This window comes from Perca fluviatilis, chromosome 12 (genome assembly GCF_010015445.1).
Source record: "Perca fluviatilis chromosome 12, GENO_Pfluv_1.0, whole genome shotgun sequence".
NCBI lineage: Eukaryota > Metazoa > Chordata > Actinopteri > Perciformes > Percidae > Perca > Perca fluviatilis.
Genome location: NC_053123.1, coordinates 38,225,359 through 38,249,947, shown reverse-complemented (window position 1 = coordinate 38,249,947; position 24,589 = coordinate 38,225,359). Strand labels below are relative to the sequence as shown.

The window sequence follows — 24,589 nt, the reverse complement described above, 5'->3', positions numbered from 1 at the left end:
TATTAAAACAATGTAGAAAGTGTAATGGATCCATCCAGTTGTGTGTTTAATGGTCTAATCATATCAGCTGGACTTGTAGCCGTTATATTGTTGGCTAGTTTACTTTAGAATCAAACATCAGATTTTATAAACTACTACTATGTGTTTTGTGTGCAGTAATCTTAATGTGTAAAGTAACTAGTAACTAAAGCTGTAACAGATGAATGTAGTGGAGTAACTAAAGTAACTAGTAACTAAAGCTGTAACAGATGAATGTAGTGGAGTAAAAAGTACAATAATTCTCTCTGAAATGTAGCGGAGTAGAAGTAGAAAGTGGCATGAAAAGAAAAGACTCAAGTAAAGTACAAGTACCTCAGCATTTGTACTGAAGTACAGTATTAGAGTAAATGTACTTAGTTACATTCCCCTGCTGGTATTAGAACTTTAACTAGCTACATTTCCTGATGATACTCACATACTTTTACTGAAGGAACATATTTAATGCATGACTTTTACTGTAATTGTATGTTTTTACATGATGTGGTTTTAGAATTTTTACTGCAGTTAAGTATTAGTACACTGTTATTAAGCATACATATCTTATGATAGAAAGAACTGCTGTACCTCTCCATCGATCCAGTTCTTTGGCCCACTGTTGTAACTGAACCAGCGAGAGCCACATTGTCTCCAACCAGGAGGGCAGGGAGCTTGACCCTGTTTGAACAAACAAGCCAAAAACAATCAGACTAGTCTATATCGATGACTGTTCATTTACGTCAGTGGTTGCTATTTAATGCTTAAACTAATAAACTTCATTGTTCTTTGCAAATATCACTCATTTTGAATTTGATACCTGCAACAAAAGCTGGGACAGGGGTGTGTTTACCACTATTACATCATCTTTCCTTTTTAGCAACACTCAATAAGCGTTTGGGAAGCCAGCGGCGTTTCTGGGTGTTGTTGATATATGGCTTCCCTTTGCATGGTAGAGTTTTAACTTGTAGATGTAGCGACGAACTACGTTAACTGACAAAGGTTTTCCGAAGTGTTCCTGAGTCCACGAGGTAATAACCTTTACATAGGGATGTTGGTTTTAAATGCAGTGCCACCTGGGGGATCGAAGGTCATGGGCATTCAATGTTGTTTTTCTGCCTTGCCGCTGATATGCAGAGATTTTTCCAGATTTTCAGAATCTTTTGAAGATGGTGTGTAGATAATGAAATCCCTAAATTCCTTGCAATTGTATGTTGAGAAACGTTCTTAAACTGTTGGACTATTTGCTCACACAATTGTTCACAACCTAGTGGACCTCGCCCCATCCTTGCTTGTGAACGACCTTTTGGGGATGCTCCTTTTATACCCAACCATGATCATTTAACCTGTTCACCTGTGGAATGTTCCAAACAGGTGTTTTTTGAGCATCCAGGGAACACTACAAAAATGTTTAAAAACGTTTCAGAGCGAGTCACTTTTCTGACGGCTCTGCATACAGTGGCTTTACTATTACAGTATGATCCGCTACACTGTTATAAAGAAAAGCCTGTCCACGATGGTTGATGTTAGTGATATGAGGACGGATAAGGTATCTACATATCTAATGGACTGTGATAAAAAATACCTCGCAAATCGGTTATTTGGAAATGAAAATACATTGGGACTCAATATCATCTCCCGACGTAAACTCTCTGTGAATTAATACAGCTTTTTCATCAACAGGATCGTCGACAAAAGGACATGAGACATGTTTGAGAAAAAAACGTTTTAAAATCTGCCTAACTATAAGTTTTTTTATTAATGCAGATAACAAACTGCATTAAAATGCGCCTGATACAGACTGAATGAATGAATGAATGAATGAATGAGGAAATGAGTGATAAGAAACCTCGAGTTTCTTGAAGAAAACCTGCTCCCGACCAGGTTAGGTTCACAGGCTCAGTTACCATAGTAACTGACTCTGAGGTTAAGTTACCTCTCTTTCTGAAACGGAAAACGCAGAGTTTTCCTCATCTCAGGGTTAACAAACTCAGAGTTTTCACTAAACCTGTTTTCTGGTACGGACCCCTGTTCACCTGTGGAATGTTCCAAACAGGTGTTTTTTGAGCATTCCTCAACTTATTAGTCTTTTGTTGCCCCTGTCCCAGCTTTTTTGGAATGTGTTGCAGGCATCAAATTTTAAATTAGTGAATATTTGCACAAACTTATCTTGTCTTTGTAGTATATTCAATTGAATATAGGTGTAAAATGATTTGCAAATCATTGTATTCTGTTTTTATTTACACTTTATACAACATCCAAACTTCATTGGAATTGGGGTTTGTAAGATGAAGCTTAATTTCCCTGAATATTAATGATCAGGCCCTATTATATAATTGAATGAAAAATGTTCCATGGCTATGTTCATAGACTTATTATAATGCAAAATAAATGAAGTTAATGTTTAATGACGACTTTAAAGTTCAAGACAAGACCGATTTATAACGCTGCAGTACGGAGTTCATATGATACTCTGACGACCCATTCCTGTGAAGGCAGCACCTTGACGTTAATGTACTGCAAACAGCACAACCTGGAAGTAAACAAAACCATGAGTAAATGGCATCATCAAAGAGCATTTGTATCTATATGTGCAATAACATATGCTGACCAGGGCCAACATTTACTCAAAAGTGAAGTCTGTTTATTAGAAACTGTTTATAATAACAGAAAATTTATTTTTACTGTAGCTACACACCAAATTTCCATTTTTAATTACAGGACAAAGTCTGGGTAATGAGCTGCCAGATCTTTTTTTTGTTATTTTAGTGATTTATTTCTTAAGAGTGTACTTACATATGCAGCCAACAGTCCACTGGACAAACAGAGCAACAAAGCAAACGGAAAGACTGATGTCATCTGTGCAAAGAAGTTAAACAAAGTCAACATACTGCAGACAAAGAAATAATGTCAGACAATGAATGACTGTAATTGATCATTAATGAGCCATTTATCAAATTATAAGTATTATATAACCAGATATGGTTTAATTTGATATATAATCTAATAATTAAAATGTATATGATTAAATACACCACATTTTCTCAAAATAGATAATGTCCTCTTGATAAAGACAGGATTAGTTATTATTAAGGTGAGACACAAACAGGCACAAACATTCTTTTTTTTCCACTGGTCAATTTTGAGATTTTGGGCTATTTGTCTTCAATAACATGTCTTCTTTCAGACTTGTGGGGAAAAAAAGTCCAAAATACACATTTAGGTGTTTATTTTACTACACTTTGTCTGTTTGCATCAACTGTGTCAAATTCAACAAAAGTTGGCGTTCTAAATCATCATGCTGCTCCGTGATCGCTGTCTGCACCCTGTCATGACATATACCATTAGAAAGCTCTCTCTCTCCTGTGCAATGCAGTCGGATCCAAATATGGTCATTTCCTTTTCATCAACAACCAATCGTGAAAGTACAATGGGGGATTTAACTCTAAATTCGTAATTTCATTGGCTGATGAAAACAGTTGTCCTTAGCAAGAAGGTAATGAGAGCGCCACACAGCAGTGGCTGAGATAGTTCATGTCATAGTTTGAATGAACTGATCTGTGGTTTAATTGTCCTAATTGCACAGGGGGGGCTTATAGTTAGCATTGATCCACAGAATCATGGGTTCTGTAGCAGTTTACTACTAGAGTGCAGTCTTTGCAAAGAAGATACATACAGGCAAAGTGTCTACACATCCACGCGGCTTCAAGACGTATCCAGGAACGATGTAGCATTTGATGTGAATGTGCGAATGGTGCTGTTAGTGCACGAGTTAGGCTTGGGATATGCAGCTCTCAAAAAAAAGCTAAAACGTATCAGAGACACCAAAGGAGAGTAACAGGTATGGAAACACACACACACTCACACTGGCCCTCATTTATGAAATGTGCGTACGACCTAAAACAGGCGTACGACGGGCGTACACCGATTCCTACACAAAGCTCGGCATTTATCAATTTGGACGTGAGCGTAGGCTGCGATCAAATCTCACGTCTGGTCTGAACTCGTGTACGCAAGTTTTCGATTCAGTGTGGACTTGCGGTGCAGCATATAATCAGTTTAACAGGAGAAGGAGAAGTCATCAGTTGATCACGTATCAGCAATGGCCGATCTGGCTCTTTTAGAAGACCTCTATGCGCCGGTCTGCAACATTGTTTTAGCCTGTGGGGTTCTGCACAACATCGCACAGGAAAACACGGTGCCATAAATGTAGTTATGGAGCCAGATGACCCGATGCCCAGAGAGAAGTGTCCAGAACCTATACGAAGGAGACAGGATATTATTCCTCACTTTTAAAAGGTAGCCTATAGTGTTATGTTTGGCAATGATATTCAATACAGGAAACATGACGATGCACAACATTTTTATTTATTCTTCAGGTTTTTGTTTCTCTTTCAAGTGAATGATTTATTTCTGCCATTGACCGAGTTATTTTGGCTTGTTTTTCCAGCCCCTCTGCTGTCAGGAGACCGGGTCGAGGTGGTGGTCCAGCACGGGGGGTGGAGGACACGCGCTCTTCCCTCAGCTGTTGCCTCGTTCTGACTCATGAAAAAAAACAGGAGTGAAATAAAAGACACTGCATAAACTCCGCTACCGTGTGTTTATTTAATTATAGGTACACCTACATGTAGGCCTAATAGATTGCAATAGAAGCCTGTATATTACTATTAAGACTATAGCAAAATTTGTCAAGGATGTATAAATTAAATAGGCTAAACTTCAGCTGGAGTCCGATTTACTACGGCAACACTGTTGATCATCAGTGATCTCTTTCCATTCCGCATTCTTTCTACAGCCTTTAATACCAGTTTTCAGGCTGACAAATAGTACACACGTTAGTGCAAATGAACCGGAGATATCAGGGTTTCAGTCTCCACCTCTGAGAAGTGCCGCTTCTCAGCCGGATTACGTCTCGCCATGTCGTAAATTGTAGGGGTGAGGCCTCAAAACCGAGAATATATTGGGGCGTGATATTTAAATGACGATCATTTATCAATGTACGACCATTCTTACGCTCTGATTGGTGTGATACGAACTTTTCATGAATCCCACGTGAAGCCTGTCGTAAGATGATTTCTGCGCTCATATCTGCGCTGGCTTCTACGTTAGGTTGATAAATGAGGGCCACTCTCTCTCTCTCTCTCTCTCTCTTTCTTTCTCTCTCTCTCTCTCTCTCTCTCTCTCAAAGCAGTTTACAGAAATTCATAGAGTACATGTCATATATTAAATATATAGGTGTCACATATATACTTTACTGATGGTGATACAACACACTATATTACAAAACAATTACATTACACAGCAGTTACAATTTTTGTGTAACTTAACCCTTGTGTTGACTTTTGGTCAAATTGACCCGTTTTCAATTTTTGTCTTATATCAGAAAATATGGGACGTAGAAATCAGCACTGAAAATGTGTAGAAGAAAAATTTTACAATTTAAAATGTGGGGAAAAGCAAAAACAAACTGTGAAAAAAAGGCGTCAAAAACGTCGAAAAAATACGTGTTTTTTTCAAGGTTGATGGGTTAAGGGATAATTACTATACAATATATAAACAAATCTGTAATTTTTGGAATCCTAAAGTGGTTGTCAGTCCCTCAGGCTGTGGCAGGCAGATCCATATTTAGCTGTCAGTGGAGCTGCTGTCCCCCCTCCTAGGAGAACTACCAGCTTCTCTTCTGGTGTTAAATTTGGGAAGTTTTATTTTTTGGGCTATTTTTCCAAGGTGTAAATCTCTTAGTGAAGATAATTTTTCCCAGTGGTGGAGGAAGTGTATCTCTGTCTGACCCAGTTGGTGGTCACTGAGCCTGTATTTAGTCAGGATCTGTCTCTTCTTCCTATCTCTGACAGTGTGAAGATAACAAATAACAATTTAGTCTACTTTGTTTGCTTTCTCCAATGTTCTAAATATTGGTCTTTTGAATGATTCATAATGTGTTTTGTTCTGTTGTGTTGTTATGAACCAGTGCTGATGGGAGCATTGTTAGTTAGTTTCACCATCAGCTGACTGAAGGGACTGTTTTCAGGATTTGGCTCTTGGGTTTTAAGTGCTTTGAAATGGAATGTGTCTTTTTGACTTACGTTTCGATGTGTCCAAAATACTACAGCTTGTTTCTGTATGTTTAGCAGTAATGGGAAATGTCCTATCTCTTGTCATACATCTAGTCCGACTCAACATCACACACATTGGTCAGAGCGCTTACTAAATGTTAAGCGTAAGTTAGGGGGCAAAGGTCAGGGTAGGCTCACTGCCAAGAACTTTAAAGACTTGCAGAATGATTACAGGGGGGCTATTCTAAATAACCACTGTCACTGGCTCAAATGAAGGCAGAAACATGGGCAGGTCTCCTCCACTCCATGTCTAGTGATGAAAATCCCATGCGCACTAGGTGTAATCCATACTGGTGTTGGTAAAGGAGAGCAGAGGAGAATGGAGAAAAGCCAGAGAGCCATAGGCTTCACACAGGAAACTTTTAATCACGGGAGCTGGGTCAGAAGCTCATCCCTGTCTATCACTGGATGTCCAGTGACAGCCTGCTCAAGCGCATGCAGCATGGAGGCACTCAGAATGCCAACGAATGCCTAAATTCGGTCTTTGTGGGGAAAAGCAGGGTTGAGGCTGCAGCCAATAATGCTATTTCTATATTTAATGAGGGTGCCTCTGCCATGCTGGCTGTGATGGAGAAATTGTGGCTTCAGAGCACAGACTGTCAATGCAATGAAGGATGATGACATGGTTAGGATCTCAAAAACCTATAGTGTCCAGTGTAGTTTTGGATGTTATGATCAGTGATGGATGAAGCAATAATGAGTTTTGGATGTTAAACAGTGTGATACATGGATCTTACTTGGACCTAAAGGCATACAGTACTTTGTCTGTAATTCATGGCTTTCAATAGAAGTTAGTGGAATTTTGCCATAACAATCTTTAAAGGCCGATTTTCTCAAAATTTGTTTTTTATCATACTCCGATCGAAGATATTCCACTTCTGTAGCACCTACCTACACCAAACTTTATAGTCATATTCCTAACTTGAAGGTTTTTCCAGAGGGATTTGTTTATATGTCATTCTTGGCCTGATTTATATGACATTTTCTAACAAATAGGGTGGAAATCCATTTTTTAAGGCTATTGGCAGTATTTTCTGATTTACCGGGTAACGAAAGGAGATATTCATAATCCCCTCTGTAAATGTCTTTTCATTGAATATATCAACAAAATGCTAAAATAAACTTGTTTTTTTCAATGGTCAGATTCTTTGCTTCAATATGCAAATTAGCGCATATTTAAGTAGATACAGCCTAATTAGCATAAACATAAAATCACAACAACCTGCAATACATTTTTTTCTCACGTCAGACTGCAGAGAGTAAATGGGAATAAGATTACTATTACTATTTTCTAGTATTGATGCCTCACACACATTCTTTCACTCCATATCATCCACATTACTATGAAGATTAAATCCAGTGTTATTTGCGCTTGTTCCATAAACACCTCCAACTCAAATCTTAAATAAAAATGTGTTCTTAATATTTAATCGATGCTGTCTCGCCGTCACATTGTCCGCTACGGAGCGCAGGAGGAGGGGATGGCCCAACTGCATGGAATACAGGATAGCATCAAATACCCTACCATTAGATAACTGCAGAACACAGTGTAAATAACTAAATATCTGTCTTTAAAACTGTGCATATATCATCAAATGTCAAAGTCTGAAAATACAGCCGTTATTCTGGCGCAATCGTTACCCTTAATGTCCTCGTTATCAGTCCGAACTTTAATACTGTTTGTGACAAAACCTGCATGAAGAAAAGTGTGTTTGCCTATTAGACTTTATTTCGTCTTCAAATTGTATCTCGGGGTGGGGGATACCACTAGTTGATGCTGTGTTGGCAAGGTGTTAACAATCACTCTAATTGTTGTAAACATATAAACTACGGCGGTGAACCCGTTGTAATGCTGCATGATGGCCCTGCTGGCCCTGCAGGAGGACAGCAATGGAAGAATCAGGAGAAAAAGAGACTTCAGGGACCATGATGATCACTGGCTAATATGCCGATTTAAATTCCCTAAAGCTGAGCTCTTGGATCTATGTACTGAATTGGGTCCAGTAGAGAGGGCAACGTGCCGGAACCGCGCCATCCCGGTCCAAATACAGGTCCTCGCCACTCTAGGGGAAACCGGTTGTTTCCAGAGGGAAATGTCAGACAGCTAAGTGTTTTATATAAATATTATATATAATCTTCAACTTTATCACTAAGGCTTGTTTGGATATAATATAAAGTTCTGTTAAATCTTATTATATACGTCTGGTATATCAACGCTGTCCCGAGTGCCGTAATGCCTGCCGTTTTGGACGTATTATTAATATATGTAGTCTATAGATCAGGGTTCCATACACTGTGCAAGAACAGGCCGAAATTATAATTCAATTTGCAGCAATTCCTGAACGTCTGAGAAGTTTTTTGCTTTTTCTCCGCCAGTCATCATGATTCGGTGTAACAACTGCCAGAGTCATTAACATACTGATCAGCATTCACGAGGTGCTTTACATTGACTATTTATGGTGGGCGTGTACAGGGCGGGATAAGAGGCTGATCCACATACGCACGCTTGTAGGTAATCTCTGATTCATAAAGGGAACATTGCTTACAGATGTGTGTACACACAGTTTTATAAATCTGACTGTTTTTTGGCGTATGCCATTTTGGGCTTTTGGGCATACGTACACTTATATTAAGGATCCTACGCACAGTTTTATAAATGACACCCCTGTAGTGTCTCGCCTTAAAAGTAAAAATAGATCAAACTGTGATAATACATTTAAATATAAATACCTTTGCTGAGGTGGTGATTGGCTGACACAGAGGAGAAGCACAAGCTGATTACTGTCACTGAAAGAAAATGTCACAGATCACACAGACAATACTTTTAAACACTCAATAATAACAAATAAGGTTAAACTCATCTTGATTTACTAATGCATCCACAATCTAAACTTAAACTTTCTACAATCTGGTATAAACCAATTATATCAAACTTTCAGGCAAAACATTGATTGGTAATGATAACAGTACAGGTTGAAATATCCATTATACTCACATCAATACTCTTGTTCTGCCTGGTTTAGTTTGGAGGTAAAAAAAGAGTCACAGGCCCTTATATACCTTGGAAAGGGGAGTGGTCTTAGTCATGATTGACAGTCCATTGTCCAACAGCATCACATTACAAGACTTTGATTTGCACAAACAATATCACTGGCCCAAATGGACCAGCGACTGGCCAATCAGCATGCATGACATATTATTTTACTGGCCCCGGGCCATTGCTGGACCATGTCTAACCCTGCAGTCCAGAACCTGATTTGTCGAATCAAAGAATCTTCAGGCAGACCACATGGTGCAATAATAGATCTTTATTCAATTGAAAGACCCTGAGTAATTTTTCTGCAGAAAAATGACTGACTTTCCTTCAGCATTCGTTCCTTTTACACATAAACAAAACAGGCACACATCCAGAAACAACAACTCCATATAAGGTCACTTAAACGCCTCATGCTCTTCCAATCATTCATCTAACCCAGTTTTTTTTTTTTGCTAGCACCACGTTATTTATCTAAGCTTATTACACCACGTACACCAGCAGTCCGGCACGCACTCTCTGCTCTCTTGATGCTGGTCTCCCGGTCATTCCCCTAATAAATCAAAAATCTGTTTGTTAAAGAGCCTTGTCATACCATGCCCCTAACCTTTGGAACGGCCTTCCACTACATGTTAAAAAAGATAATATCAACTGATATTAAACACACACACACACACACACAGTGGGATTGAAAACCCACCTCTACTCATTATACTACAGCCAACCATAACACACCATTCTTCCTGCATCCTTCCCAAACAAACCTTTTCACTTATTTTCTTATGTTGCTGGTTCTGTATTTGTTCATTATTACTGCTTTAATTCTGTAAAATTGTTTTGTTGTTCTCTGATATTTCTGTGTTCTTTAAATTGTAAAGTGCACTGAGACCATGTAGCTGCCAACGCATGGCTCCTGAATGTGGCTACATTGTGGCTAAGGGTCTTAGCCACCACACACACACACACCATTGCACACACACACACACACACACACACACACACACACAGAAACACACCCACACCCACCCACACAAACAGACACAAACACACACATACACATGCGCACACACATGGAAAACATGTTTTATAGGCCAATGTTAAAAATCACACAGGCTCCTTTAGAATAACTTCAGCATTTATTTAAACGGGTTTCCCTTATGGGGACCTCATTTTTTGTCCCCACACCACAAGACTTCCCCATGATGTCCTGATTACCAGAAAATACACACACAGGCACAAACACACACACGCTTGCGCACACACGCACACATGAAGAACATGTTTTATGGTCCAGCAAAAATGCTAAAAATCACACAGGCACCATTACAATAACTTCAGCATTTATATAAAAGGGTTTCCCTTATGGGGACCTACATTTTTGTCCCCACACTGCAAGATGTCCCCATGACGTCCTGATTACCAGAAAACACACACAGACAGAAACACACACAGACACACGCATGCATGCACACACACACGCACACACACAAAGAGACACATGCAGACACACACACACACATGAAAAACATGTCTTATGGTAATTAATTTTTTGTCCCCACACCGCAAGACGTCCCCATGACGTCATTATTAACAGAACACACACACACAGACACGCACGCGTTCGCACACACACACATAGAGAGACACACACACACACAGACACACACACATTAAAAACATGTTTTATGGGCCAATTGATGTTAAAAATTGGACAGGCACCATCAGAATAACTTCAGCATTTATTTGAAAGGGTTTCCCTTATGGGGACCTAATTTTTTGTCACCACCGCAAGACGTCCCCATCATGTCATGATTACCAGAAAATACACACAAACGCACAAACACACGCACACTTGCGCATGCGCACACACACACACACACACACACAAACACACACACACAAACACACACACAACAGACTACAGGTCCACAGCAGCTTGGTTTTGTGATAAGATTTATTTGCTATCTGTGAGCAACTACAGTCGTAGTGGTCTCATACATGTCATCTGCAGGTCATCAAACTGATATATATTTATAAAAACTGGAGAAATATAATCCACATACATCGAAAACACACACCAGTCTAGGAGTGAGTGCACTGATGGATGAAGATGTAATAACGGTGACAGATTAAGTGCTGGCGAGAAAAACTCCAAGAAGATATTAGAATTATGAATCTGTGCATTAAATAAGTCTAAAAATAAAAACATTCTTCAAAACAAATGACCAGCAAACACACACACACATACACACCTGTGAATATCTTAAAGAAGTTTCTTTGGTTTCTGGCTGAAAGTAAACCTTTAAATAAATGTCTGAAAGCACAAACAGAACAGCTGGAATGTGACAAAAAATATCTTCAAAGATACGACTTGGACATCAGCGTGAGCTCAGCAGAGAGACGCCTTCAAATCTGGTTTCTACCAGACACACCGTCACATGACACTGACATCACACGCGGTCACATGACACTGAAATCACACCGTCCTCGACGAACTAACACAGGACGTTCGCCCAGGAGACCGGGGGTTCAGGTCCCGTTAGAAGAGAAAAGGAAACGGAGAGTTTTTATAACTTTAGGGAACAAACGGAGCTGCGTCACGTTCTGGGTCATGTGGTCACCTTCAGGCGGTGAAGTCAGGTCTGATTTGAACCCAAACCTCCATCTTTTTATCATTTTAACTCAGTAGTTTTGGTATCTCAACGTTTCACAACGTTAACCATGTTTTTAATACCGCAACCGTTACCTTTTATGGTTTAGATAGGAGGACGGAGAACTCATATCTAAACTATTTCGGACTTTTTTCTGAAATATTCCAACTTTTTTTCCTGAAATATTCCAACTTTTTTTCTTGAAATATTCCAACTTTTGTTCCTGAAATATTCTGACTTTTTTCTTGAAATATTCTGACTTTTTTTGGTGACTTGTTAGGAGTTAAGTCCGTGACATAGTTATGTTCATTACTCATTTAAATTCCTGGTCTTATCCCAGCCCTAACCAATTTTTTTTGTTGCCTCCTTAGTTTCTAAACGTTAGCTACGCGTTTAAAACTGCGACAGCTACATACAAAATGGTGTTTAAAGTGGCCAACGTGCGGCTGTTCCATAATGGTAAATAAAACGGCCATATATGTTGTTTTGGGAGTGATCTATTTTCTTGTGCTTCAGTTACTATTGGAACCTGACTCCTGCTACCGCTCCACTCCTGCCATCCATTTGACCAGACAACCACTACTGGACCTCATAGCTGTCCACTGGATAACTGGGACAGCTGGGACAGACCCAGGCTCTTGCTAGGCGGTGTCTGACGGTGCCGGTTGAGGATGTGAGGAACAGTGGCAGTAACAGTCACAATAAAGATAATGGAACAGTGACTAGAAGTAGTAGTCGTAGTAGTTCATGGCATAGCAGGGCACTGCAGAGCGTAGCGTATGAAGTGTTAAAGAGTTTTATTGCCTGTGGAAGGAATGATTTCCTGTAGCGGTCCGTGCGACACCGAAGCTGTCGGAGCCTCTTGGCTCTGTTCAGTGATTGGTGGTGTTAATGGAAAGGAACAAGGAAACTTCATCCAGTTATGGGTTTTACCTAGCCTGACGTGGTCATACTCAGATTCTAGTCAGAATATGAGTCTGAAACCGCTCCATTGGGCTGTGATTATGGGGCGTGTTCCAACCGAACCAGGAAAAAAAATGCCTCTGCATTCATTGGATAGACCTACATCCAATCAGAGCAACGGAACTCAACTCAGCTGTCAACAGAACTCAACACTGTGTATCGTCTCCATAGCAACCACTCTTTGCACAATGCATTCGTTCTAACTTCCGACTTTTAGACTTTTTTGAAGCTGGATATATCATTTGTTGCGTGTAAATATAAATGTGGATAATGTTAGTGATAGTGACATGCTCGCTACAGTCGCATTTCTAGAGATGAATCGGCGAAAACACGTTTTATTTCTCTGATTCACAGCTTTGTTCTAGGGCCGCTGGGCGCTCCCTCTCTTCAGTCTCTCTCTATGTCTCTCCACCAAATAACGCTCCCTCTCTTCAGTCTCTCTCTATGTCTCTCCACCATATAACTCTCTCTCTCTCTTCAGTCTCTCTCTATGTCTCTCCACCATATAACTCTCTCTCTCTCCAGTCTCTCTCTATGTCTCTCCACCATATAACGCTCTCTCTCTTCAGTCTCTCTCTATGTCTCTCCACCATATAACGCTCTCTCTCTTCAGTCTCTCTCTATGTCTCTCCACCATATAACGCTCTCTCTCTTCAGTCTCTCTCTATGTCTCTCCACCATATAACGCTCTCTCTCTTCAGTCTCTCTCTATGTCTCTCCACCATATAACGCTCTCTCTCTCTTCAGTCACTCTCTATCTCGCTCCACCATATAACGCTACCATGCTTTCGGGTAGTTGTTGAGGCTCCTCCGCTGAGGATTTTAAAATGAATGCACTGTCGATATCTTCTGTAACAGACGCGATGGTGGAATCTACACATCTCAACAAATTCAACTCAAGCTTTCTTTGGTGACATGGTTGATTCTGTTACTGTTGATCATCTGTCCGACAATCTGATTGGTCCGAACAGATCCTGTTCAGGCAATAATTTCTTCTCAACGGAGCAACTCCAGACCGAACTTCCCGACCTCGAATATTGTGGGCGGGGCTAAGATCGGCTGGCATCCAGGCTAGGTTTTTCCCACATCTGTGGAATGAGGTGTGTATGCTAGGTAACAATGGTACATTATTCTATTGACATACTAATTGGTGCAGCCCAAGTCAGTTAACATGAGACATAACAGATACATTTAAACAAGTTACATCTTTAAACAGTAAAACAATAAAACATGAATATTGAATTTGCATCTTTTGGTTTCTTTAAGTTCTTCCACATCACACATTTTAATTATCATTTATCATGTAATACAACCCCTCTAACATGACTTCAGACATGTAGAAATGTTTTAGGTTTAGAATGAAAAACTGCTCTAAACTTCTATCATTTTAAACAAATAATGGAAGAAATTTAAATTTGTGCAGGGGTTGGTCTAAATGGGGCTGGATAGGGCAAAGCCCTGCAGTGGAATAAGTATTCCAATCAATCAATCAACTTTATTCAAGACACAGAGGTCCATAGAGACAACACAATATTTATATATATATATATATATATATATATACATATACATATATATTATATATATATATATATAACAATACAAAACATTTAAGAATAGTGCCGATGAGGCATCATTTATAAAACATATGCAGGCTTCAAGTCCAGTGTTTCCAAAAGCAAGATGTGTACCTTGTGTCACTCCTAGAAACATCAACTATGGACACAATGATCATATTCTTAGACCCTGTCAGTTGGAGTTGCTTTGCAATTCCATTGACTTAATAAAATAAATAACAAACCTTACTAGACAGAGTGAAATTAGTGACAGTATTTCAACATCAACATTTTGAAGCAGTCCTGCACATTGTCTATTTGATGTCATGAAGCCAGATGTCTCATCACCTGGCCAATACCTCACTGAGATCAGCTCCTGTCTTTAGACCCAAAGGTTCAATCCCCCAGGGTAAATATTAATGATTTGTCCCTTTTAGAAAACAACAACAGGACCAGACACTGTTTTTATGTCTTTTATTTTTGAATGCTTAGTCTGCTCGAGGGAACTTCATATTTAACGTACACACGAGAGTTGTATCAATCTGAACAATAACTCTCAGAGAGAAATCTAATTAGTGTGTTAATATTTTATCAGATGAGTGGGCACTGTTTATAACATAATATTCAGTAAATTAAAATGGAAAAGATGTGCGAGTATTCAAATGTCTTCTGTATTTCATTTTGTGTTATTTACTGTAGATTAAAAGTCCAATTACTGATTTGTTTTTCTCCAGCTCAGTGAGCCAGTTACTGTCTAATTTTAAACCCAAATGTGAACTGTTCCCTAACTCTTCAGATAATAAACAAGTGAAAGTGAGCCATCTGTCAGCAGAGAGCTGTTTCTGTCTGCTGAACAAACTGAAAGTGAATCAATGATGGAGATTATAGATGAGCTGTAGAGGCATCATCATGGTGCGGTAGAGTTACACGCTGTTCTTGGAGCACATGAAAGCAGCCTCGTTGCCACAACTTCCGTCGTTCCAGTTGTTTCCTGTAGAGAGAGTTTACAACCAATGTAACTGATTCTAACTTTTATATTTAAGACTGCAACAAGATGGTTTACATGTTTTTGTTACCATTAAAGTTCATCACAACACAGCTCTCCCCTCCACCATGGTTGTTAGGCTCCCCTGTAGCAAAGCTTGTGTAGTCGAATTTGGATCCATCAGTCCACAACCACCTACCCTCCTGGAGGAGAAAGATTGTTTTAAAGTCAAAGTGAAATCAAGAGTTTGTGTTGCTGTAATACTCATTCAGGCCTCAAGATGATCCTCCTTGTTTTTGACAACAACTCAACAGATGCAACGCATTGTCATGAACGGGTTCGTATGATATTGTATGAAAACTTATCCACAACAATTCGTATGATGCCAGTCACATAACAGTTAAGGTAAGCGGTCTTTACAGATAAATTTAGCCGAGAAAAGGTGACTAAGAGCCATACAGAGCACAGCAAGGAAATGGTTCTTTCAGCATTGCAGTTGAGTTTAGCTGAGAAAAAGTGAGCATCATGCAGCTACGCCAGTTAAGTTTAGACACCAAAACAACTAGTTAAGATAAGAAAAATCCACTCAGGATCTTCACACTTTCATACAGCAATGTGCTGCCGACAGTAATAAATATGGAGTACATACAGATTACAGAGCTTTAATTTTCAGAGATATATGTACGAATAGTTCATGAGAACAGGCTGAGAGTCGGGCGACATCACTTCCTTTGTGATGATAAAAGTCTTACCTGCACTGCGTCATGGCCTCCGATCCAGGCATTTTTGTCTGTACCGGTCACTTCCTTAATGTAATTTCTGGTAAATGTATGTTCCTCAGCTGAGTGGATGGAAGCCAGATTCCCACCAGCGGAGATGCAGAAGAACTAATGAAGACAATATAATCAGTTTAAAATGTTTAGAAAGAAACAAAAACATATTCACATTATTAACAGATCTCAGGACAGTTCTACAGACACAGGGCACATTTTAATACTTTTAATCAGTGGTGTGGAAGAAGTCAAGAAAGTCATTTCCACATCAGGAAATGTAGTTAAAGTATTAAGACATTGTAGAAAGTGTAAAGGATCCAACCAGTTGTGTGTTTAATGGTCTAATCATCTCAGCTGGACTTGTAGCCGTTATATTATTGGCTAGTTTACTTTAGAATCAAACATCAGATGTTATAAACTACATGTGTTTTGTGTGCAGAAATCTTAATGTGTAAAGTAACTAGTAACTAAAGCTGTAACAGATGAATGTAGTGGAGTAACTAAAGTAAATAGTAACTAAAGCTGTAACAGATGATTGTAGTGCAGTAAAAAGTACAATATTTCTCTCTGAAATGTAGCGGAGTAGAAGTAGAAAGTGGCATGAAAAGAAAAGACTCAAGTAAAGTACAAGTACCTCAACATTTGGTACTGAAGTACAGTATTGGAGTACTTAGTTACATTCCCCTGCTGGTATTAGAACTTTAACTAGCTACATTTCCTGATGATACTTGCATACTTTTACTGAAGGAACATATTCAATGCTGGACTTTTACTGTAATTGTATTTTTTTACATGATGTGGTTTTAGCATTTTTACTGCAGTTAAGTATTAGTACACTGTTATTAAGCATACATATCTTATGATAGAAAGAACTGCTGTACCTCTCCATCGATCCAGTTCATTGGCCCGCCATTGTAACTGAAACAGCGAGAGCCTAACTGTCTCCAACCAGGAGGGCAGGGAGCTTGACCCTGTATGAACAAACAAGCCAAAAACAATCAGACTAGTCTATATCAACGACGGTTTATTTACGTCAGTGGTTGCTCTTTATTGTTTAAACTGATAAACTTTATTGTTCTTTGCAAATATTCACTCATTGTGAATTTGATGCCTGCAACAAAAGCTGGGACAGGGGTGTGTTTACCACTGTTACATCATCTTTCATTTTTAACAACACTCAATAAGCTTTTTGAAAGCTGGCGGTGTTTCTGGGTGTAGTTGATATATGGCTTCCCTTTGCATGGTAGAGTTCTAACTTGTAGATGTAGCTACGAACTGTGTTAACTAACGATGGTTAAGCTCACGTGGTAATAACCTTTACATAATGATGTCGGTTTTTAATGCAGTGCCACCTGATGGATCGAAGGTCATGGGCATTCAATATTGGTTTTCTGCCTTGCCGCTGATGTGCAGAGATTTCTCCAGATTCTTTGAATCTTTTGATGATATTATGGTCTATAGATGATGAAATCCCTAAATTCCTTGCAATTGTACGTTGAGAAACGTTGTTCTTAAACTGTTGGACTATTTGCTTATACAATTGTTCACAAACTAGTGGACCTCACCCCATCCTTGCTTGTGAATGACTGAGCCTTTTGGCGATGCTCCTTTTATACCCAACCATGACTAATTACAGTTTTTCACGATCGCTATGACACTTTTTTCAATACTTTTAACAACTTTCCTAAACTCTTAACACAGTTAGCACAACATCCGTCTGTGTAGGCTATACAATTAACACATTTGTTGTTGCTTTGACACAAAATGCATACAGTTAACACAAATTTAAAATGCTTGAACTTCTTTTACACACAAGCTCCACCAAAACCAAAACAATGGATCTTTACTGCCAAATTTACAAATGCTTTCACACTGTATGTCAGAACAGATAACATCATGTTCTAAACCTAACTTAGAGGCTAAAGTCAAAGTGAACAGCTGATCATATTGTAAATTGAAACACAAATATATCCCCTGCATTTTATACATGCATTTATTGAGAAACAGCTGATTGAAGTTATAGATCAATCACAGCTGATTCCCTTCTAGGAAACACACTCAGGTGTTGAGGTTCTTTCAATCACATGATCATATGGTAGTACAGTAAAAGAGGACCTATTTGAACAATATACTGTAGATGAACACAGAAAATAAGAAAAATGCCTTCACAAGGGAGAGGAAGAGGAGTACCAGGACAATTCTGCCTCTGTCTCCTTTTTTTTATAAACCGTACATTCTATAAAGCTACTCTGAGATGGGTCAATAATTTTTTGTATTGAATCTCTGCAGCAAAAGAAACAAATTGGTGAGCAGGTAGAGCAGGCGCACATATACTTGGAGGTTTGTGCCTCGACGCAGAGGTCCAGAGTTCAAATCTGACTTGTGACGATTTCCTGCATGTCTTCCCCCTCTCTCTCTCCCCTTTCTCAACTAGCTGTCCTGTCAAATAAAGGCGGAAAAGCCCAAAAAATAATCTTCAAAAAAAAAGTACTAAACCCAACAAAACAAAAATGTAGAGAGGCTTCAACAGAAACTGCAGTGCAATATGATCAATACAATCACTTGTGTCTGTTGTATAAGGGCAGACCTGACTGACACATATAAAATATTGCAGTTTCTGTAATTCCATGGGATGTTAGTGTTTTGTATGACATTGTGCTATGATTGACTAAATGTTCTGTTGGGAGAGAACATGTGTTAGTGTTGTGGAAGAAGTATTTGATTTTGAGACATGATTGCATTGTTTTGGTAAACATAGTGTATTGTGTTAGTGAATTATTGTATTTTGAAAATCAGTGTTGGAGTTTAGTTTACAATGTGTGATTTTGAGCATGAAATTAACTGTTTTGCCAATCGTGTGTTGTAGGTGTGTTGGTGCGTTAAGAGTTTAGGAAAGTTGTTAAAAGTATTGAAAAAAGTGTCATAGCGATCGTGAAAAACTGTAACCTGTTCACCTTTGGAATGTTTTTTGAGCATTCCTCAACTTATTAGTCTTTTGTTGCCCCTGTCCCAGCATTTTTGGAATGTGTTGCAGGCATCAAATTTAAAATGAGTGAATATTTGCACAAAATTATAGTGTATTCAATTGAATATAGGTTTAAAAGGATTTGCAAATCATTTTATTCTGTTTTTATTTACATTTTACACAACATCCCAACTTCATTGGAATTGGGGTTTGTAAGATGAAGCCTAATTGCCCTGAATATTAATGATCAGGCCCTATTATCATATAATTGAATGAAAAATGTTCCTTGGCTATGTTGATAGACTTATTATAATGCAAAATAAATGAAGTTAATGTTTAATGACAACTTTTAAGTTCAAGACAAGACCGATTTATAACGCTGCAGTACGGAGTTCATATAAGATGATACTCTGACGACCCATTCCCGTGAAGGCAGCACCTTGACTTTAATGTACTGCAAACAGCACAACCTGGAAGTAAACAAAACCATGAGTAAATGGCATCATCAAAGAGCATTTGTATCTATATGTACAATAACATATGCTGAACAGGGCCAACTTTACTCAAAAGTGAAGATTGTAATCTGTTTATTAGAAGCTGTTTATAATAACAGAAAATTTATTTTTACTGTAGCTACACACCAAATTTCCATTTTTAATTACAGGACAAAGTCTGGGTAATGAGCTGCCAGATCTTTTTTATTATTATTTTAGTGATTTATTTCTTAAAAGTGTACTTAACATATGCAGCCAACAGTCCGCTGGACAAACAGAGCAACAAAGCTAACGGAAAGACTGACGTCATCTGTGGAGAGAAGTTAAACAAAGTCAACATACTGCATACAAGGAAATAATGTCAGACAATGAATGATTGCAACTGATCATTAATGAGCCATTTTTCAAATTATAAGTATTATATAACCAGATATGGTTTAATATTTGATATATTATCTAATAATTAAAATGTCTATGATTAAATACACCAAGTTTTCTCAAAATAGATAATGTCCTCTTGATAAAGACAGGATTAGTTATTATTAAGGTGAGACACAAACAGGCACAAACATTGGATTTTTTCACTGGTCAATTTTGAGATTTTGGGCTATTTGTCTTCAATAACATGTCTTCTTTCAGACTTGTGGAGAATAAAAGGTCCAAAATACACATTTAGGTCTTTATTTTACTACACTTTGTCTGTTTGCGTCAACTGCGTCAAATTCAATAAAAGTTGGCGTTCTAAATCGTCATTCTGCTCCGCGATCGCTGTCTGCACCCTGTCATGAAATACACCATTAGAAAGCTCTCTCTCTCTCTTGTGCAATGCTGTGCAATTCTGTCAGATCCAAATATGGTCATTTCATTTTCATCAGCAACTAATAATGACAGTTCAATGGGGGATTTAACTCTAAATGCGTAATCTCATTGGCTGATGCCAATTTCTGACAACGTGATTTGTTCAGAATCGTCACGTTACGTGCTCTGACATTTCCGTGGGAGTTCAAAATGTAGAAAGAAGTCCGTCGAAAATCATCTCAGAGAAGACGAAAACAGTTGTCATTAGTAAGACGACACACGGGATTACAAACTAAGACAGCAGATGATGAAATGCCTTCACATAGTATGTCGATGCATAAACTGTCGTTCAGAAAAAAGGAGTGTTCAGACAGCGGAGGTAATGAGAGCGCCACACAGCAGTGGCTGAGATAGTTCATGTAGCGCGTTTGAATGAACTGATCGGTGGTTGAATTTGTCCTAATTGCATGGGGACAGGGCTTAAAGTTAGTATCGATCCGCAGAATCATGGGTTCTGTAGAGGTTTACTACTAGAGTGAAGTCTTTGCAAAAAGATAGGTACAGGCAAAGTGTCTACACATCCACGCGGCTTCAAGACGTATCCAGGAACGATGTAGCATTTGATGTGAATGTGCGAATGGTGCTGTTAGCGCACAAGTTAGGCTTGGGATATGCAGCTCTCAAAAATGTGTTTGGGGATTCCTGGCCTTCAAGCTAAAACGTATCAGAGACACCAAAGGACAGTAACAGGTATGGAAACACACACACACACACACACACACACTCTCTCTCTCTACATATATATATATATATATATATATATATATATATATATATCAAAGCAGTTTACAGAAATTCATAGCCTACATGTCATATATTAAATATATAGGTGTCACATATATACTATACTTTACTGATTGCGATACAACACACTATATTTCAAAACAATTACATTACACAATAGTTAGTTTTTTTATAATATAATTACTATACAATACTAAACGAATCTGTAATTTTTGGGATCCTAAAGTGGTTGTGAGTCCCTCAGGCTGTGGCAGGCAGATCCATATTTAGCTGTCAGTGGAGCTGCTGTCCCCTCTCCTAGGAGAACTACTAGCTTCTTTTCTGGTGTTAAATTTGTTAAGTTTTATTTTTGGGATATTTTTCCAAGGTGTAAATCTTTTAGTGAAGATAATTTTTCTCAGTGGATGAGGAAGTGTATCTCTGTCTGACCCAGTTGGTGGTCACTGAGCCTGTATTTAGTCAGGATCCGTCTCTTCTTCCTATCTCTGACAGTGTGCAGATACTCTGTCAAATAACAATTTAGTCTACTTTGTTTGCTTTCTCCAATGTTCTAAATATTGGTCTTTTGAATGATTCATAATGTGTTTTGTTCTGTTGTGTTGTTATGAACCAGTGCTGATGGGAGCCTGGTTAGTTAGCTTCACCATCAGCTGACTGAGGGGACTGTTTTCAGGATTTGGCTCTTGGGTTTTAAGTGCTTTGAAATGGAATGTGTCTTTTTGACTTACGTTAAGATGTGTCCAAAATGTTACAGCTTGTTTCTGTATGTTTAGAAGTAATGGGAAATGTCCGATCTCTTGTCTTACATCTACTCCGACTCAACATCAGTTGCGCTACACTGAGATGCTGTCAGAGGTGGACAGTGCAGCATTCAAGGAGGTGGTTGCGCTCAACCCATACCCTGGGCATGAAATAGTTGAGTGCGTAAATCTCGCTCACAAGTGCTTGGACAGAGCGCTTAGGAAACTAAATGCTGAGCGTAAGTTAGGGGGCAAAGGTCAGGGTAAGCTCACTGCCAAGAAATGTAAAGCCTTGCAGAATTATTACAGGGGGGGCTATTCTAAATAACCAAGGGTCACTGGCTCAAATGAAGGCAGAAATATGGGAATATGGGAAATCACTATGTCTAGTGATGAAAATCCCATGCACACTAGGTGTTATCCATCCTGGTGTTGGTACAGGAGAGCAGAGGAGAATGGAGAAAAGCCAAAGAGCCACAGGCTTCACACAGGAAACTTTTAATCACAGGAGCTGGGTCAGAAGCTCATCCCTGTGTATCACTGGATGTCCAGTGACAGCCTGCTCAAGCGCATGCAGCATGGAGGCACTCAGAACGCAAACTCTGGCATATGGGCGCGATGTCCAGTCTTTGTGGGGAAAAGCAGGGTTGAGGCCGCAGCCAGTATTGCTATTTCTACATTTAATGAGGGTGCCTCTGCCATGCTGGCTGTGATGGAGAAATTGTGGCGTCAGAGCACAGACTGTCAATGCAATGAAGGATGACGACATGGTTAGGATCTCAAAAGCCAATAGTGTCCATTCCGCCAGTGCAAAGCAGAGAGGTAAAAGTGTAAGCACAGCCAAAAATGTGAAAAGACACCAGCAGGAGATGGAGGAGGGCCCTACAAATGGTGCTGGCATGGATATGTAGACTGTAAACTAACTTGGGGGAACTAGGCTGTGTAATGGTTGTGTTCTGTCAGTTCGAAGTTTGTGATGTAATGGTCTTCAGTTGAAGGCCATGTTGATGTGTTGTTTTGGATGTTATGATCAGTGATGGATGAAGCAATAATGAGTTTTGGATGTTAAACAGTGTGATACATGGATCTTACTTGGACCTAAAGGCGTACTTTGTCGGTAATTCATGGCTTTCAATAGAAATGAGTGGAATCTTGCCATAAAAATCTGATGAGTTTTTTTCTCTAAATCCGAGCCAAGATATTCCACTTCTGTAGCACCTACTTAGACCAAACTTTACAGTCATATTCCTAACTTGAAGGTTTTTCCAGAGGGATTTATTTATATGTCATTCTTGGCCTGATTTATATGACATTTTCTAACAAATAGGGTGGAAATCCATTTTTAAGGCTATTGGCAGTATTTTCTGATTTACCGGGTAATGAAAGGAGATATTCATAATCCCCTATGTAAATGTCTTTTCATTGAATATATCAACAAAATGCTAAAATAAACTTGTTTTTTTCAATGGTCAGATTCTTTGCTTCAATATGCAAATTAGCACATATTTAAGTAGATACAGCCTAATTAGCATAAACATAAAATCACAACAACCTGCAATACATTTTTTTCTCCTATTCATGTGAGTAATCAACTGGCAAAGTTGGCGACGCAGATGATGAGGTGGTGAACTGAGGTCAGACTGCAGAGAGTAAATGGGAATAAGATTACTATTACTATTTTCTAGTATTGATGCCTCACGCACATTCTTTCACTCCATATCATCCACATTACTATGAAGATTAAATCCAGTATTATTTGTGGTTGTTCCATAAACACCTCCAACTCAAATCTTAAATAAAAATGTGTTCTTAATATTTAATCAGTGCTGTCTCGCCGTCACATTGTCCGCTACGGAGCGCAGGAGGAGGGGATGGCCCAACTGCATGGAATACAGGATAGCATCAAATACCCTACCATTAGATAACTGCAGAACACAGTGTAAATAACTAAATATCTGTCTTTAAAACTGTGCATATATCATCAAATGTCAAAGTCTGAAAATACAGCCGTTATTCTGGTGTAATCATTACCCTTAATGTCCTCGTTATCAGTCCGAACTTTAATACTGTTTGTGACAAAACCTGCATGAAGAAAAGTGTGTTTGCCTATTAGACTTTATTTCGTCTTCAAATTGTATCTCGGGGTGGGGGATACCACTAGTTGATGCTGTGTTGGCAAGGTGTTAACAATCACTCTAATTGTTGTAAACATATAAATACTGCGGTGAACCCGTGCGTAATGCTGCATGATGGCCCTGCTGGCCCTGCAGGAGGACAGCAATGGAAGAATCAGGAGAAAAAGAGACTTCAGGGACCATGAAGATGACTGGCTAATATGCCGATTTAAATTCCCTAAAGCTGAGCTCTTGGATCTATGTACTGAATTGGGTCCAGTAGAGAGGGCAACGCGCCGGAACCGCGCCATCCCGGTCCAAATACAGGTCCTCGCCACTCTAGGGGAAACCGGTTGTTTCCAGAGGGAAATGTCAGACAGCTAAGTGTTTTATATAAATATTATATATAATCTTCAACTTTATCACTAAGGCTTGTTTGGATATAATATAAAGTTCTGTTAAATCTTATTATATACGTCTGGTATATCAACGCTGTCCCGAGTGCCGTAATGCCTGCCGTTTTGGACGTATTATTAATATATGTAGTCTATAAATCAGGGTTCCATACACTGTGCAAGAACAGTGTA

At 39.0% G+C, this 24,589-nt stretch overlaps 1 protein-coding gene across 2 annotated transcripts in view; it reads right to left on the bottom strand.

The window, feature by feature from the left end:
* LOC120570383 (galactose-specific lectin nattectin-like) overlaps positions 1-24,589 on the bottom strand; it is a 367,842-nt gene that overhangs the window by 342,551 nt on the left and 702 nt on the right. The window contains exons 2-4 of one of the 2 annotated variants that reach the window (XM_039818701.1): positions 8,856-8,912; positions 2,809-2,871; positions 604-693 (exon numbers count right to left, since the gene is read on the bottom strand). In XM_039818701.1, coding sequence (XP_039674635.1) covers positions 604-693; positions 2,809-2,871 — 153 coding nt within the window. In that variant the 5' untranslated portion in view covers positions 8,856-8,912. Of the gene's footprint in view, positions 1-603; positions 694-2,447; positions 2,604-2,808; positions 2,872-8,855; positions 8,913-19,580; positions 19,788-24,589 lie in introns of those variants that run through there. The other variant, XM_039818700.1, reaches the window with a different exon arrangement.